The 15,945-nt window shown below is 42.8% G+C and overlaps 2 protein-coding genes across 3 annotated transcripts; both read right to left on the bottom strand.

The window, feature by feature from the left end:
• Positions 1–8,212: 8,212 nt before the first annotated feature.
• On the bottom strand, positions 8,213–12,626 carry lrrc3cb (leucine rich repeat containing 3Cb). 2 transcript variants are annotated; one of them, XM_072694052.1, is made up of 3 exons: positions 12,550–12,626; positions 10,275–10,452; positions 8,213–9,166 (listed from the first exon to the last, which is right to left on the bottom strand). In XM_072694052.1, the coding sequence occupies exons 2-3, from the start codon at positions 10,357–10,359 to the stop codon at positions 8,439–8,441; spliced, it is 813 nt and encodes a 270-aa protein (XP_072550153.1). In that variant the 5' UTR covers positions 10,360–10,452; positions 12,550–12,626; the 3' UTR covers positions 8,213–8,438. The 2 variants fall into 2 exon arrangements, with proteins under 2 accessions (XP_072550153.1, XP_072550152.1); XM_072694051.1 differs by having other exon boundaries at positions 10,293–10,452.
• A 1,637-nt stretch (positions 12,627–14,263) lies between these two features.
• On the bottom strand, positions 14,264–15,445 carry tmem86b (transmembrane protein 86B). The gene is made up of 3 exons (XM_072694326.1): positions 15,395–15,445; positions 14,812–15,055; positions 14,264–14,724 (listed from the first exon to the last, which is right to left on the bottom strand). Exons 1-3 carry the CDS (start codon positions 15,443–15,445, stop codon positions 14,264–14,266), a joined length of 756 nt encoding a protein of 251 aa, XP_072550427.1.
• Positions 15,446–15,945: the final 500 nt, after the last annotated feature.

The raw sequence follows: 15,945 nt of genomic DNA, 5'->3' as shown, positions 1-15,945 counted from the left end.
TGAACTGGCGACAAAGTCATGGGCACCTAAGACCTCAGGCGATCCAAAGAAGCCCCACTTCACAACAATCTGCTGATAACGTCTTGGTGCCAGATACACCAGGACGCCTTCATAGGTCTTGTGAAGTTTATCTTATGGAGTCCATTGCTTGAATTGTTAAGAGTGTAATTCCTTATATATTTATTATGATGCATAAAAATAAACATCCAATTGTCACTGTCATGCAATATTTATAAATATATATCACCTGCTATCTTTACTGAGAGCACTTGGTAGGTACTGACCCTTGCATACCATGTTGTGTTGCAGATGTTCACATCACCATATTTATAGTCTTGCATGTTAATAGGACAGAAACAATGGGCCTCATGCTTTCTTTTTAAACCCCGATTTTAATGAAGATTCTGATATTCACCAATGTTTCTTTTTGGGATTTGTTTAGTTTATGAGGTCAGTGGGATCCATCATTATAAGAGCAGAGCTGTGAGTCTTGTCATGAATGAAACACAATATGAATCTACTTAGACTTTCTGTTAGGACTCTGTTTAGGACAAATCTAAGAAAATTCTTACAAAGATATCTGGGAATGACAGCCCATTGTGGCTTGGCAAAATGTCCAGGTGAAAGAGAAGAATCTAAAACACCTTCTGTGAAACTCTCAGGACTTTCCCAATTATGTTAACCTTACAACATTGTCCTGTGACACCTGTCGGAGCAGCTTATCATGTATCGTGTAAAACCTGTATGTGCGAGTATGTGTAATGTTCATTTGATGAATCTTTGATGAATCTTTAATTTCCTGCATGGACAGTGTCATTCATCACTCTTTTAAATGCCGAAGTGAGACTGATTTCCCTGCGGTGCTTATCTGAGCATGTCACCAGACACTGGACTTGGCGTACAACCACCCAGGGCTGATATTCTATCCACTGTTTCCTGGGTTTTGTTACCGTGCTAGTTTTACTATCACTACAACATCGCCAGAAACAAGCCGACAAGCAAGTGTTTGCATCAGCTGTTACGAGAAAGAGAAGCAAAAGAGCCTATCTCTGTAATGAAGTGTAGGTTCATTTCATCTTACATACTGTCTGCTCTTTTAACTGTACATGAGAGAATAACATTAAAACACTTCCCTTCTTTTCCAGCACTGATCTTACACTTTCAATGACTGGCCACTTTATTAGACAAAACATACCTTATAGGACCACTATGTGTATATATATGTATAATTGCAGTTTGTAGCTCATCTGTTGCAGCTTCTCTACCCTATGACTGTATCACAGCAGTGTTCACATACAATAGCGTCACAGCTCCCATGTCTAAATAAAAATGATAATATTAATATGAATTTGATGCTTTAGGTGGAAAAATATTTTTTTTGGAGGTTGAACATATTTTTTATTAGATATTTTTATTAGAACATATTTTTTTGTGGTTTCAGTAGATGGAAATTATGAACATTGCAATGTGGAAAAGTCTCTGCACTACTTTACACCAGCAAGGCAGAGTTACAAGGTTGGGTTTCTAAATTAACTGGTCTTTCTAAAATATTTAGGGCATTTTCACATCTGTACTTTTAAGTCTTGTTAAATAGGACGGGACCAATTCGATTTCACCCCTGGTGCAATTCAGTTGGGCAGGTGTGAAAACAGTAATCACACTTTTCCTGCTCCCGTCCCAGACAGGTCTGACCAATCAGTGAATAGAGCATTGTCACGTGGTGAACCAGAGCAAACCAACTACAGATGTGAAAACGCCTGTAAACCAGGGGTGAGGTACTGAGGGCCGGAGCCCAGCACGGTTTGGTGATTTTCCTTCTCTTACACGCCAACTAAACCTGGCAATTAAGATGTGAGTTGAATCAGATGTGCTTGAGCTGGTAAACCACAACACTGTGTAGGAATCCATGCATCCAGGACTGGAGTTCCCAAGCCCTGATTTACACTGTGTTCTCATGTGTCTCAGAAGGTATGAATGTCGAACTCGACCTTGTGCTCCTGTGCCCTGTGAGGTAGGAGGCACAAGCTTTAGTACCGAGCTTTACTGTGGGTGGTGGCCACAAAGACCCTTCATCATCATCGTGCCTGAGAGAAACGCTCCTGGTTGCGCCCTTGAGCTCCGACATGTGAATGTTTTGTTGCCTTTCAGTTCATGAAGAAGCTGTGCCACGTGACCAGCACTTTTCAGAGGTGGAGAGGGAAAAAGACATACCAAAGACTGCAGGGAAACACATCAACAGAGACATACACCTGTGGATAAGTGGTGAATCATTAAATATTGCATTTTTTACAACACTATCATTCTGAGATCAATGCTAAATATATACACAGACCAGTCATTACATTAAAGCCATCTGCCTAAATATTGTGTAGGTCCCCCTCATGCCTGTCCAGGCATGGGCTTCACAAGACATAGCCAGCATGAACATTTTCAGCAGTTTGTGCTACAGTATTTCTTCAGTAGAATCACATCAGAATCACATCCCCATGTGCATTAGTGAGCCTACAGCACCCATGACCCTGTCTCTGGTTGACCGGTTGTCCTGCCTTGGAGCACTGTTGGTATGTACTGACCACTGCATACCACTGACCACTGGACTTACCAGATGTTTTGGAGATGTTCTGACCCAGTCATCAAGCCATCACAGTTAGGCCCTTGTCAAAGTAGCTTAGATTCTGGCCCTTTTCCATTTTTCCTGCCTTTAATACGTCGCCTTCAAGAACTGACAGTTCGCTTGCTGCCCAATACACTATATGTCCAAATGTTTGTGGACATCCCTTCTAACGAATGCATTCAGATTCTTTAAGTTGCACCTATTGCTGAAACAGATGTGCAAATACACATTCACACGTTTGTTTAGTCCCTGTAGAGTATTGCCAACAGAATATGACTTTCTGGAGCAGGTATGACCCTTTGGGAGTGCTGGGGATGAGATGGGGTGGTGATCACCTAACAGCCTGGCCTCACTAATGCTTTTGTCACTGAATGCAATCAAATCCTCACAACAATGCTCCAAAATCTACTAGAAAGTCTTCTTTTCTGGACAGTAGAGACAGTTACACCAACAAAAGCAGGATAAAGACTCAAGAAAAGTACTCTTGACTTTGGAAGGAACAATGCATGAACAGGTGTCCCAATACTTTTGTCCATAACGTGTATGTATATCTCACCTCTTAACAGGTGCCACTGTAACCAGATAACCAATGTTATTCACCTCACCTGTCAGCAGGTTTAATGTTATCAGACAGGTTTAATGTCATCAGACAACCTCCTAATTACACTGTTTATCATTTTCTTTTCTCCAAATTTGTTCTACAAATCTTGCTGTTTCCAATATAGCTGAAATACAGTATTGAGTAAAGGTGTTGTTTTTAATATTGTATTATATTGTATGCAGTGGATTTAAAATTTTCCATTTGCTAATTTAACATGTTATGATGAACATCAACCTATAATTAAAAACCAATGAACATTTTTTGTATTCTCCTGTAAAGATACCAATTTGAGATACAGTTTTACATGATAAGAATAATGTATAATAAATCATCAAAATAAATATTGGTCCTAAACCAGCACTCAATTCACAGTGCACCCAATACAACTCCTTGGTCATTTGCACCTGTTGTGAGGTGCTCTGGGAATAGCACAGCAGCTCTAAACCTTTAAAGACTCTCGCTCGCAGTCTGGGCCACATGCTATACATAGTTCACTCCACACAAGGAGCAGGTGTTGGCCAATAAAGGTACCTAGAGGCGACAGGGTTGACGTGTTGGGACCTTATGCCCAGTCGTGCATGAACTACCCTGTGGTAATATGAGTAGGCTGAAGTCTATGTCCAGCCTAGGGGGGCAACAGTACTAGCTGTGTCATCCTACATGGAGCAGAACAGGGCAGTGGTTGCAGATGTGGCACTAATGAGTATGAGGTTATTACAATACAAGCAAACGTCACGTTGTATTTTTGGTTCAAAGCAGAGTCTTACACCAATCATTGCAGTTAACATTTGAACTAAAATATCTTTCATTTTCTCCAAATCTGAAGTGTTTGACTGATAGTAGTAGTTACTGCCCATTTTAAAAGAGTGTACCAGTGCTGGCAGGGTGAAGTCACATAAGGTCACTCAGTCCTCTGAGTCACATAAGGCCAGCCTAACACTTCTTTTCAACTGTCACTATTGCAACATCACTGAGAGCTGAACACTCTCAGAGATAAACACTAACTGCCTATTCTGTTATGTCAGTTAACAGATGCCCACACTGCCTAACACCGTTCTGAATAATGGGGGAGAAGGAGAGCCTTTTCCCAGAGGTTCAAGTTGTCAGTTATGCTCGGTGCTAATGGGGAATCACACTTGCAATCTTGCAATGTTAGGGCAACTGCACGATCTGGGAGACCCCTATTTTGTCATTTTTTATAGATAGCATGAAAGGCAAAGTAAAACAACTCTCCACTAACTAACAAAGCGAGGCAACTCTCCACTAACTAGCAAAGCGAGGCAACTCTCCACTAACTAACAAAGCGAGGCAACTCTCCACTAACTAACAAAGCGAGGCAACTCTCCACTAACTAACAAAGCAAAGCAACTCTCCACTAACTAACAAAGTGAGGCAACTCTCCACTAACTAACAAAGCGAGGCAACTCTCCACTAACTAACAAAGCAAAGCAACTCTCCACTAACTAGCAAAGCGAGGCAACTCTCCACTAACTAACAAAGCAAAGCAACTCTCCACTAACTAACAAAGCAAAGCAACTCTCCACTAACTAACAAAGCGAGGCAACTCTCCACTAACTAACAAAGCGAGGCAACTCTCCACTAACTAGCAAAGCGAGGCAACTCTCCACTAACTAACAAAGCGAGGCAACTCTCCACTAACTAGCAAAGCGAGGCAACTCTCCACTAACTAACAAAGCGAGGCAACTCTCCACTAACTAACAAAGCAAAGCAACTCTCCACTAACTAACAAAGTGAGGCAACTCTCCACTAACTAACAAAGTGAGGCAACTCTCCACTAACTAACAAAGCGAGGCAACTCTCCACTAACTAACAAAGCAAAGCAACTCTCCACTAACTAGCAAAGCGAGGCAACTCTCCACTAACTAACAAAGCAAAGCAACTCTCCACTAACTAGCAAAGCGAGGCAACTCTCCACTAACTAACAAAGCAAAGCAACTCTCCACTAACTAACAAAGCGAGGCAACTCTCCACTAACTAACAAAGCAAAGCAACTCTCCACTAACTAACAAAGCAAAGCAACTCTCCACTAACTAACAAAGCAAAGCAACTCTCCACTAACTAACAAAGCAAAGCAACTCTCCACTAACTAACAAAGCGAGGTAACTCTCCACTAACTACCAAAGCGAGGCAACTCTCCACTAACTACCAAAACGAGGCAACTCTCCACTAACTACCAAAACGAGGCAACTCTCCACTAAGTAGCAAAGTGAGGCAACTTCTCACTAACTAGCAAAACAAAGCAACTCTCCATTAATTAGCAAAACAAATCAACTAACTAGCAAAGCGAGGCAACTCTGCACTAAGTAGCAAAGCGAGGCAACTCTCCACTAACTAGCAAAACAAAGCAACTCTCCACTAACTAACAAAGCGAGGCAACTCTCCACTAACTACCAAAACGAGGCAACTCTCCACTAACTAACAAAGCAAAGCAACTCTCCACTAACTAGCAAAGCGAGGCAACTCTCCACTAACTAGCAAAGCGAGGTAACTCTCCACTAACTAGCAAAACAAAGCAACTCTCCACTAACTAGCAAAACAAAGCAACTCTCCACTAACTAACAAAGCGAGGTAACTCTCCACTAACTAACAAAGCGAGGTAACTCTCCGCTAACTAGCAAAGCGAGGTAACTCTCCACTAACTAGCAAAACAAAGCAACTCTGCACTAACTAACAAAGCGAGGTAACTCTCCACTAACTAGCAAAGTGAGGCAACTCTCCGCTAACTAGCAAAGCGAGGTAACTCTCCACTAACTAGCAAAACAAAGCAACTCTCCACTAACTAACAAAGCGAGGTAACTCTCCACTAACTAGCAAAGTGAGGCAACTCTCCGCTAACTAGCAAAGCGAGGTAACTCTCCACTAACTAGCAAAACGAGGCAACTCTCCACTAACTAGCAAAACGAGGCAACTCTCCACTGACTAGCAAAACGAGGCAACTCTCCACTAACTAGCAAAGCGAGGCAACTCTCCGCTAACTAGCAAAGCGAGGCAACTCTCCACTAACTAGCAAAACGAGGCAACTCTCCACTAACTAGCAAAACGAGGCAACTCTCCACTGACTAGCAAAACGAGGCAACTCTCCACTAACTAGCAAAGCGAGGCAACTCTCCGCTAACTAGCAAAACGAGGCAACTCTCCACTAACTAGCAAAACGAGGCAACTCTCCACTAACTAGCAAAGCGAGGCAACTCTCCACTAACTACCAAAGCGAGGCAACTCTCCACTAACTAGCAAAGCGAGGCAACTCTCCACTAACTACCAAAACGAGGCAACTCTCCACTAACTAGCAAAGCGAGGCAACTCTCCACTAACTAGCAAAGCGAGGCAACTCTCCACTAACTACCAAAACGAGGCAACTCTCCACTAACTACCAAAACGAGGCAACTCTCCACTAAGTAGCAAAGTGAGGCAACTTCTCACTAACTAGCAAAACAAAGCAACTCTCCATTAATTAGCAAAACAAATCAACTAACTAGCACAATGAGGCAACTCTTTACTAACTAGCAAAATGAGGCAACTCTGCACTAAGTAGCAAAGCAAAGCAACTCTCCACTAACTAGCAAAGCGAGGCAACTCTCCGCTAACTAGCAAAGCGAGGCAACTCTCCGCTAACTAGCAAAGCGAGGTAACTCTCCACTAACTAGCAAAGCGAGGCAACTCTCCGCTAACTAGCAAAGCGAGGTAACTCTCCACTAACTAGCAAAACGAGGCAACTCTCCACTAACTACCAAAACAAAGCAACTCTCCACTAACTAACAAAGCAAAGCAACTCTCCACTAACTAACAAAGCGAGGCAACTCTCCACTAACTACCAAAACAAAGCAACTCTCCACTAACTAGCAAAACAAAGCAACTCTCCACTAACTAACAAAGTGAGGCAACTCGTCACTAACTAGCAAAGCCAGGCAGCCCTCAACTAACTAGCAAAATTAACTATAATATCACTAACTATAATAACCATAAAACTGAACCTAAAGAACATGAAACAGTTACTGCATCCTCTACTGCATCTAAAGGCCTTGGTGAATGGTCAGTGCCCTGGATACTATGTGACAAGTTTATGAACCGTTACCTTCGAAGCAAAAGCGAGGTGCAGTTACAGCTACATATAGGCGGCGGCCATGAGTGACTCCTTAGGAATGAGTGTAAATGATTAGTTTTGACCTCTACATGCTTGGAACATAAATATCCCATACACCTTGACGTCTGTGGTCATGAGGACATGAGGTCAAAAAGAACACACTCACCCAAGTATGAACTGTGGCATCTTCTGTGTATCATGTCAGGCATTACATACATGATCTGCAGTCACATGAATTTACACAACATATTGCACTGGCTATTGGGTTTGACCCCTGAAAGGCATTTTTGGGACATGTTCTAAATCACTGACTATAGTACATACATTTCCTATAGTTCATAATCAGGTAAATTGATAAAAATAAAAATAAGAAGTTTACATGCACTTTCTTAGACTGACATTAGGGTAAATTGCACTTCCAGTGTCAATGTTTATACGTGTAAAATATTAAATTCACAGATGGGAAAGACCATTTATGTAATTCCCAGCTGCCGTCCACTTCCTTTACTTATAGCAACCACCTCCAATTACCACAGCAGAAGACAGACAGATGGACAGCACAGGAATCACAATCAGTCTACGCAGTACAGTTAAGTAAAAATAAAAAAGGCAATGCATCACTTATCACAACATAGCCTGCATACAGTGATCTACCACTAAATGAATGCTGTATTTTGCAGCGTCCACTTTTAACTGTGGATAAACTAGACCATTATTACTGTTTGATGATTACTGCAATGCTAGATGACATTACTTCAGTAATGTTCAGTCCAATTAAAGTCTCATTCTAACAAGGGATGTCACGATCCACTATATTAGTAATCTACTGATAATTTAGAGGATAAGTCAATGAATCAAAGCTGAACAATAACAAACCGTCTTTCAGAGATGGCGTAACTGGAAAAAGATAAAAATGGAACCATTCAATTTTATTGAAAATATTCAATAAAATAAAAGATTGTTAAAAGATATAATATGTGTGGGGGAAAACGTGTAGATGAGTATAATATAACATCTTTATGATCAACATGCAAACTGCCAACTAATTTTTGCAGAAATTAGTTCTAAACCCAGGAATCGTGTCCCTAATTTTAACATGTTCTTCACGACTTGAGCCAGACTCATACCATGGTGCTGAGAGTGGACGCCTCATCTTTCCAGCCCTGCTTATTGGGCAGTGACTTGAGATACTCCAGGTGTCGTCGTGCATCCTCTCGGTTGTGCCTCACATAGTAAACCAGGTAGGAGATAACCATGGTGAACCAGCCAAACATGGTCACCAGCATGGCCACGTCGGTGGTCCTCTTGAGAGCAGCGCAGAGGTCCAGATCTGCAGCTACCAGCACAAACGGCACACCGCGGGCACCCACGTCCTCTGGCTCCGAGCTGTTACAAACCACTCCAGCCAAGGAGGATGGCTCCAGCTGCAGCTTGGGCATGGCCACCTGCAGGCGACAGTCGCACATCCAGGGATTGTGGGTGAGGTTGGCCTGTGCCCGCAACTCTCCCAGAGCCTCTGGGTCCAGCGTCTCCAGCAGGTTGGAGGAAAGGTCCAGGCTGGTCAGCGAGTCGGCCAGGCCGTGGAAGGCTCCGGCCTCCAGTTGGACCAGCCTGTTGTGGGAGAGGTCCAGCTCGGCTAGAAGGGGGAGCCCCAGAAAAGAGTCTGGAGGCACACTGACTAGCAGGTTGTAATCCAGGTAGAGGCGGCGCGTCTGGTTGGGCAGGTCACGGGGCACGGCCAGTAGGTTCATGTTGCTGCAGCGCACCACCAGCCCACCGTCCCAGCTCTCTGAGCAGTAGCAGCTCTCTGGACATCCAGCCATCAGCTGCCGTGACCCAGACCCCAGGCCTGAGTGATGTAATGACAATTATTTTTATATATTGGTATAACATATTTCAGACACAGATTGTGTATAAGTGTGGGCTGGACGACATCCAGTATTTTTGTGTGTGTGTTTTTTTAATTCTGCAAGCTTCCCACGTTAATGCCCCCCTCAATTAACACGTTGAGACAGCTAATACTGACCACTAATACTAACCACTCAATACTGATTCTGTTTTCTTGTTTCTAAGGAAAGTTTAGTCACCGTGTGCGCTGTGTACAGCGACTATATCTCGCTCTAAAAAGCTTATGCTAAAATGCTTCTGCAATGCATTCTTCACACCTCAAACCACAACATCTGCCACTTGCCTCTTCTGGCAAGCTATCAACGAAACACTTATTTCTGATAGGACAAAAGCTATACACTCTAGGACACTTGCATTTTTTTATAACAGTAATTATGACTTTTTTGAATGGCTAGTTGCCTAATAAAAAGTTAATATTCATGCAACCCCTGCTAGCTAGTTATCTCAAATGCTTAATGGGCGAGAAAATGATAACCATGATCCTTGAAATCAAAATTGTTCCAATATTGGTAATTGTTTTTTTTTTTATTTAAATTATTATACTGTTCTGTTCTTCTGGCCTGTATTATTATCAGCATACTGCTACTCTGGCATAGTAGAAGGTAATAAGCACCTTCACTCACTAGACATTCACCCATAATAGGGAAGGAAAGTAGAAAGTCTATGTTTTGTAGTTTTACAACATAGTGTGCCATATTCCTATACATATACTTTATTTTACTGATTATTATGTTCAGTTTTTGCCCCAAAACAGAATACAATGTTGGATAATGTTATTGTTACACATACTTTTAGGCTTCTACATTATATGACTGTGGCTAATGTATTGTGCTTATAGTTTTTTGTAGCTACTGTGTATAAGTACAGATTTTTGGTCATAGTGCCAATCTGACTAGTGAAGTTACAATAGCAGCACATATCATTAGAGTGCTGTTTAATTCTTAAAGGTAAAAGAGTCTCGTGAACTGATCTGAGCCTGTGTCTCTCTCTGTCTGCGTACACCTTAAAGCCATTTTGCTTTTATTTTTGACCATACTGCCCAACCCTACCAGACACCCAGTACAGACCCAGCACTCGAAGCAGCAGGCAAGGCAGCGCCAGTCGCAGGAACAGGAAGCCCACTGGGTGCAGCATGGCAGGACACTGGCATCTCCTACCCGGGGGCGGGCACTGGGATGCTGGACCATCAGAGAGAGGCGAGCTGTGCAAGCTGCCTCACAAACATGACTGCAAAGAAACAAGCAGGATGCAGACGCAGGAAAACAAGTTATTACAATTGACACCCTGCAATCACTGCCACAGCTGATTGTTGTGGAGTTATTCTGAGGGCAAATGGGCCCTGTCGTTAAGCTTAATTAGCATCTAGAACAAAGATTGCAGCGTGTGACACTGCAGCTGTGGGGAAATCAATGAGCAAGAGAAAGACAGACAGATAGAGATGAAAGCAATGCATTTACACTACACGGACAAAAGTATTGGGACACCTACTTAGTCACTAAGTCTTCCAAAATCATGGGTCTTAAAATGAGTTCATGCTGCTTTTGTTGAAGTGACTGTCTCTACTATTCAGGGATTATTCCTTGTTTTTTAGCATTGCTGTGAGGATTTGATTGCATTCAGCAACAAGAACATTAGTGAGGTCAGGATGTTGGATGATCGCCACCCAACCTCATCCCAAAAGTATTGAATGGGTCATCTCCATAATTCCAGAGAACACAGTTTTTCCACTGCTCCACGGCTCAGTGCTGAGGGGCATTATACTCCTCTAGCCCACGCCTGGTATTCCAGAGAGTCCTATTTTATTGGCAGTACTTCTCAGCAAATAATACACAAGCTGCGTGTGTGTGTGCATATGCACATCCGTATCAGCAATGGGTGCAACTTAGAACAGCTGAATGCATTAATTAGAAGGGGTGTCCACAAATATTCGCACATATAGTGTATGTATGTGTGTGCTGCCTAACGTAAGGGCCAGTGTTTCCTTTTTTTAAGCTTCACACAATCAGTTCATAACACTCCCTCCCTGCAACATTCTCTTAATCAACACTCACTGTTGAACCCGCAAATACCTAAAAGAGGATCGAGCTAATTAGCTTGTCAGCACCGTTTCAAGATGAAGGTAATGTGTTTTGACATTCTGCCCTACTTTCAGAGTTTCCTTGTGGCGCCTGCGGACCATTCCTTTTAAGTACATCTTAGGTCAGTGCGTCTCGTGTTTCTTGGTCAGTGAGTAATCAACAGTTCACTGAAACATAACACAGGGGGTATTCAGCACATTCTCGGTGTCTAGCAGGGTGCATCCCTGCCTTCATGCTGCATGCTAAGGCCTGACCTAAGTGATATATCTAGTTCACAGCACAGGAGTACGGGTCAGAGAACGTGTGACAGGTCACCATGGCTAGCTTCACAAGCTTTGTGTTTTCCAGTTGCTAGCTTAGCATAGTTCCTCAAATGACACACAGTGGGTTAAATAGGATGTTCGTTTGATGTCCATGAGGCTTATGTCTAGGTAGAGAGAGAGAGAAAAGGGAGAGAGAGAGGGAGAGAGAGAGCATGAGCAAGCGAGAAAGAGCCCATCAGCACTGTGGGATGTGGGCATACATGCAGATGCATTAAGGAGCTATATCTCCAGCTTTACCTCACTATATTAGAGCTTTAAGTGGTGTACGCAGAGATAGGTTAAGACAGAGGGGTAATGTAGTCTATTACATCACATGCTAAAGAGGGTTATAGAGGTTTATGAGAATATTTCAATAAAACAACACTGAAAGTTTGAGATCCACACTTCAGCCATTATCAGGTGCATCCAGAGCTCATAGTCTCAACAACTTAAAATTACTTGTAATATACGATATATATATATAAATACATATATGATGATTATATATATGTGTGTGTGTGTGTGTGTGTGTGTATTTCATGTTATCTACACCAGTTATAGCAGTATATTATATAAATCACTGTGTAATACATGTATAATAATGTCTTTATTAAGCATCCTCTAATAATCATTTAATAGTATGTGTAGTATTTAACATTTTATAAGAAATCTATCTATTATTTTTCTAAATTGACAAATATAGGGAAAAAATATTAGTTCTGTACAAAACATATATATATATATATATATATATATATATATATATATATATATATATATATATATATATATATATATATCTTCATAAAGTTAAGAAATACATGTATATACATATGTGAGTGTTAATGTGTGTGTGTGTGTGTGTGCTTATTTTTCATTTACAGAAATCCTGTATTATTAGAAGTGACTGTAGTATTATTATAGATATTTTAAAGGGTACTTGCCATATCCCCTGTTTAAACACTCAGCTCCTTCATCACGAATCTTCTCTTCAGCTTCTTCAGCAGCTCCTCAGTAACGAAGCTGATCCACACAGCCGGACAGCCTCAGCCACGGTGACTCCCGGGAACTGAGCACCAGCGAGCGGCTCACACAGCCCTGGCAGCCATGTCCCCTCCACACGCTAGATGGCGCCAGATTGCTCTTCTAAGGCTAATGTGTGTTATTGCTGCTGAGGCAGGCGTTTGCTAAGCTGTGCAGTTCATTCTCAGAAAGTGATTCTCCATTAGGACAAGAGCAACCCGAGACCTAATTACATATTTCCTAGTTCTGCAGAATCAGCAGCTGAAGTCTGAGTGCATCTGCACGGCTAAAAGATCTAGGCTGGATTTAGGCATTAAGATCTTGGGTAAAAGTGACACTTAGACTTCCCTAGTTTAGTACCTTGTTCATACCAGTTTCTGCTGAAGCTTAGCATGTTTCTTTTAAATTCCCAAAAGAAAAAAAGCTCCTTTGGAGGAAACCTATTAGTAAACCTTGCTCATAAGACTTGCATTGCATTGAACATGGGCATAAAATAAGCTGAATTAGGAAACTAGGAAACCCCCCTTCTGATGATGTATTTTGAAGGCAGAGCTTTGGGGTGCTTTGAGTGGCTGTAGTATAGTGTGATGATACACCTGTAAGCTACCAAAAACTACCAAGAGCATCCGATAGTTGGGAGCCCTGTCTGATAAGTGCTAGAAAGCCACCTCCCAAAATGCTGTCCTCTGATGTTGGCGAAAGAAACTTGGTGCCCTAACAAACCACTACCTACTGCATGGAAGGGCTGGTCAATTCCATGCGTCGGGTAAAATCTCGGACACTGATGCTCATATGCCAACTGGAGTAGCTCACTATAGACCTCCATGGTCACCCAGTTCAGTGTTCTCAGTTTTTCCCCATGTCAGCCAGCACCAACCTTTACTCTCAATTTCTGGGCATGTGGCAAAGCAGGTGTGTCTTGTGGTGGTGCTGAAAAATGAGGTTGTTCAGCAGTGCTTGGAGGGTGCCTCCATGTAGAAAACCTGTGAAGACAAGTACGGTGACTCAGGGAGTTGTCCTTTCAGAAGTTCGTATGGCTTGGCAGTATGCAGTAATCACTCACAAGACAGCAAGTCTCATTTAATGTATTTATTGGACAACATAGGACTCATGGGCTCACAACATTATGACCGGACTGAAAATGAGACTCTCCTAGTCGTTGTAATAGCTCAGCACAAAGACAGTGATGTCTTAAGAAATACTCACAATTAACACCAATTAACATAAACAATAATATGTAGTGTAATAAGCTCTGATAAGCTTAAAACGTTCTTGCATTTGTTGGGCTGCCAGTTATTTTAACATTTTAACTTTATATGGTACTACTAAAATATAGAGCGCAGGAGTTCTGACATCTGCTACCTTTGGACACGTTCAGGTTAATCCTAGCTGTAGTCCTATTTCGACAGTGAACAGCACCTCTACAGTAAGAATAATTTAGGTTCTTGTGCTACACGCTGACAACCATGGACACACTTCATCACTTCACACTTCCACACATCATCATGGATATGTATAGGTTCGCACTTTTCTGGAAACAATCCTCAGGAGCCTGAGGAATCTTCTCAAAGTCCCTGAATTTGTGTGAAGTCTGTATTACTCCAAAATGCCCATGTCTCCATGTCTGTGCTGGACCTATGATCTCTTCCATTTGCTGAACTCACTGCTCTCCTCGGCCAGGGTGGCCTTCACATCACCCACGGCAATCAGCAGCTGGGCCAGGTAGTACGTTGCCATGACGATGTGCCTCCCGTATTCCAGGGATTCGATGACTTTGAAATGCTGCAGTGCAAGGGTGAGGTCAGAGGCCATGAAGACCAGGCCTCCCAGCATGACGAGCGGGCGCCGTGTACGTGCGCCCAGAGTCGCCATGACCACAATGAGGAACGCATAAGCCCCTACGGCTGGGACGAAGACATTGGGCTCGGGGGATTTCTGCAGGAAGGGCAGTAGGTAGACATAGGCTGCGCCGGTTATTCCCCACTGCAGCAGATAGAGGATGTAGACCCCAGATGAAGGATAGGAGTGAGGGGTGTAACGTGAGGACAGGAAGGAAAGGGAGTACAGCAGGTGGGCCAGAGCGAAGCAGCCCATTCCTACAGGGAGGACGAAGATGGTAGTTAGAACTTGTGTCAATGTTGAAAATGAAACACTGGAATGCAGTCAAGTTCTTGTTTTGTTACCATGCAGAAACAGTCCCGGCCAAATGAGACAGCTGTCCCCACCGGCTGACAACAGCAAACCTCCGGCAACACCCAGCAGGCTCGTCCCTCCATTGTAACTAAGCACCATAAGAGCCAGTGAGAGCACAGGGGCGGACTTTACACCAGCAGCCAGGAGAGACGGTGCGGATTCTGGGATCCACAGGTAAAAATACAGCGCTGCGGTAGCGAAGAAAGGGAGGAGACACACAAACAGAACACAGGACTGAAAAAAGGAGAGGTGGGGTAGAGAGAGGAGAGAGAAGAGTATAGTGATGTACCGGTTTCAAAACTGGTCAAAATCAAGCAGGCCTTATCAATAGGCAGCTGAAATGCTATGAAAACATAACAGAAAAGAAATGTAGATGATATGTACATTGAGAACACACTCGAACACACACACACTCACGGGATCAGGATCGTTTGTGTGTGAAGTTCCAGTAGATATCAGTAGATACCAGCCATTAGAAACCAGCCAGCAGATCTCATATGTATACATGAGAGTAAGGAAGGAAAATTTAGGAAGTTTCCTCTGTATGTTTGTGTGTGTTTTAGCAGTGATTACCGTGTTCCTGCGTTGCCTTCGATCATAGGCATCAGTGTCAAGGATGTCCATCTTTCTGCCCCCTCACACACTTCCACACAGCACAAACGGAAGGTATGTCTCCCACAGGGTCCTCCGAATGTCAGTATCTGTGGACCTGTGTGTCTCGTTGGCTAGGCTAACTTTGAACTTTAGACCATTATGTGTGATCTGTCAGATTGTTCAGTCATAAACACAGTGCGGCCTCCCCCCATTATGTGGTGACATCGTCAATATGAGCAAAGGTTTCATGGCTTAATAATGACATGCTGATAAACTCTCATCCCAAAGCCAATAAAATGACTTTCTACTGTCTATTTCAGACTCAGGAGGTTCTTTAGGACTGGCCAAAAATGTGCTAGCTGAACGTTGAGCTATTCATAGCCATAATGAGTCTTATATCGTCCTATGAAATTTATATTGTGTCCTGAAACAGGGCGTGTAACAGGGAAGAAAATGTGAAGTAGTGCAGTAGTACTGCACTGGTCCTCATGAGGGCAGCATAGGGATCAGGGACCCTCTGTAAAATGTCA

Source organism: Salminus brasiliensis, chromosome 12, assembly GCF_030463535.1.
Source record: "Salminus brasiliensis chromosome 12, fSalBra1.hap2, whole genome shotgun sequence".
In the NCBI taxonomy this organism is placed as follows: domain Eukaryota; kingdom Metazoa; phylum Chordata; class Actinopteri; order Characiformes; family Bryconidae; genus Salminus; species Salminus brasiliensis.
The sequence above is the reverse complement of the archived record's forward strand: the minus strand, read 5'-3'. Positions and strand labels throughout refer to the sequence as shown.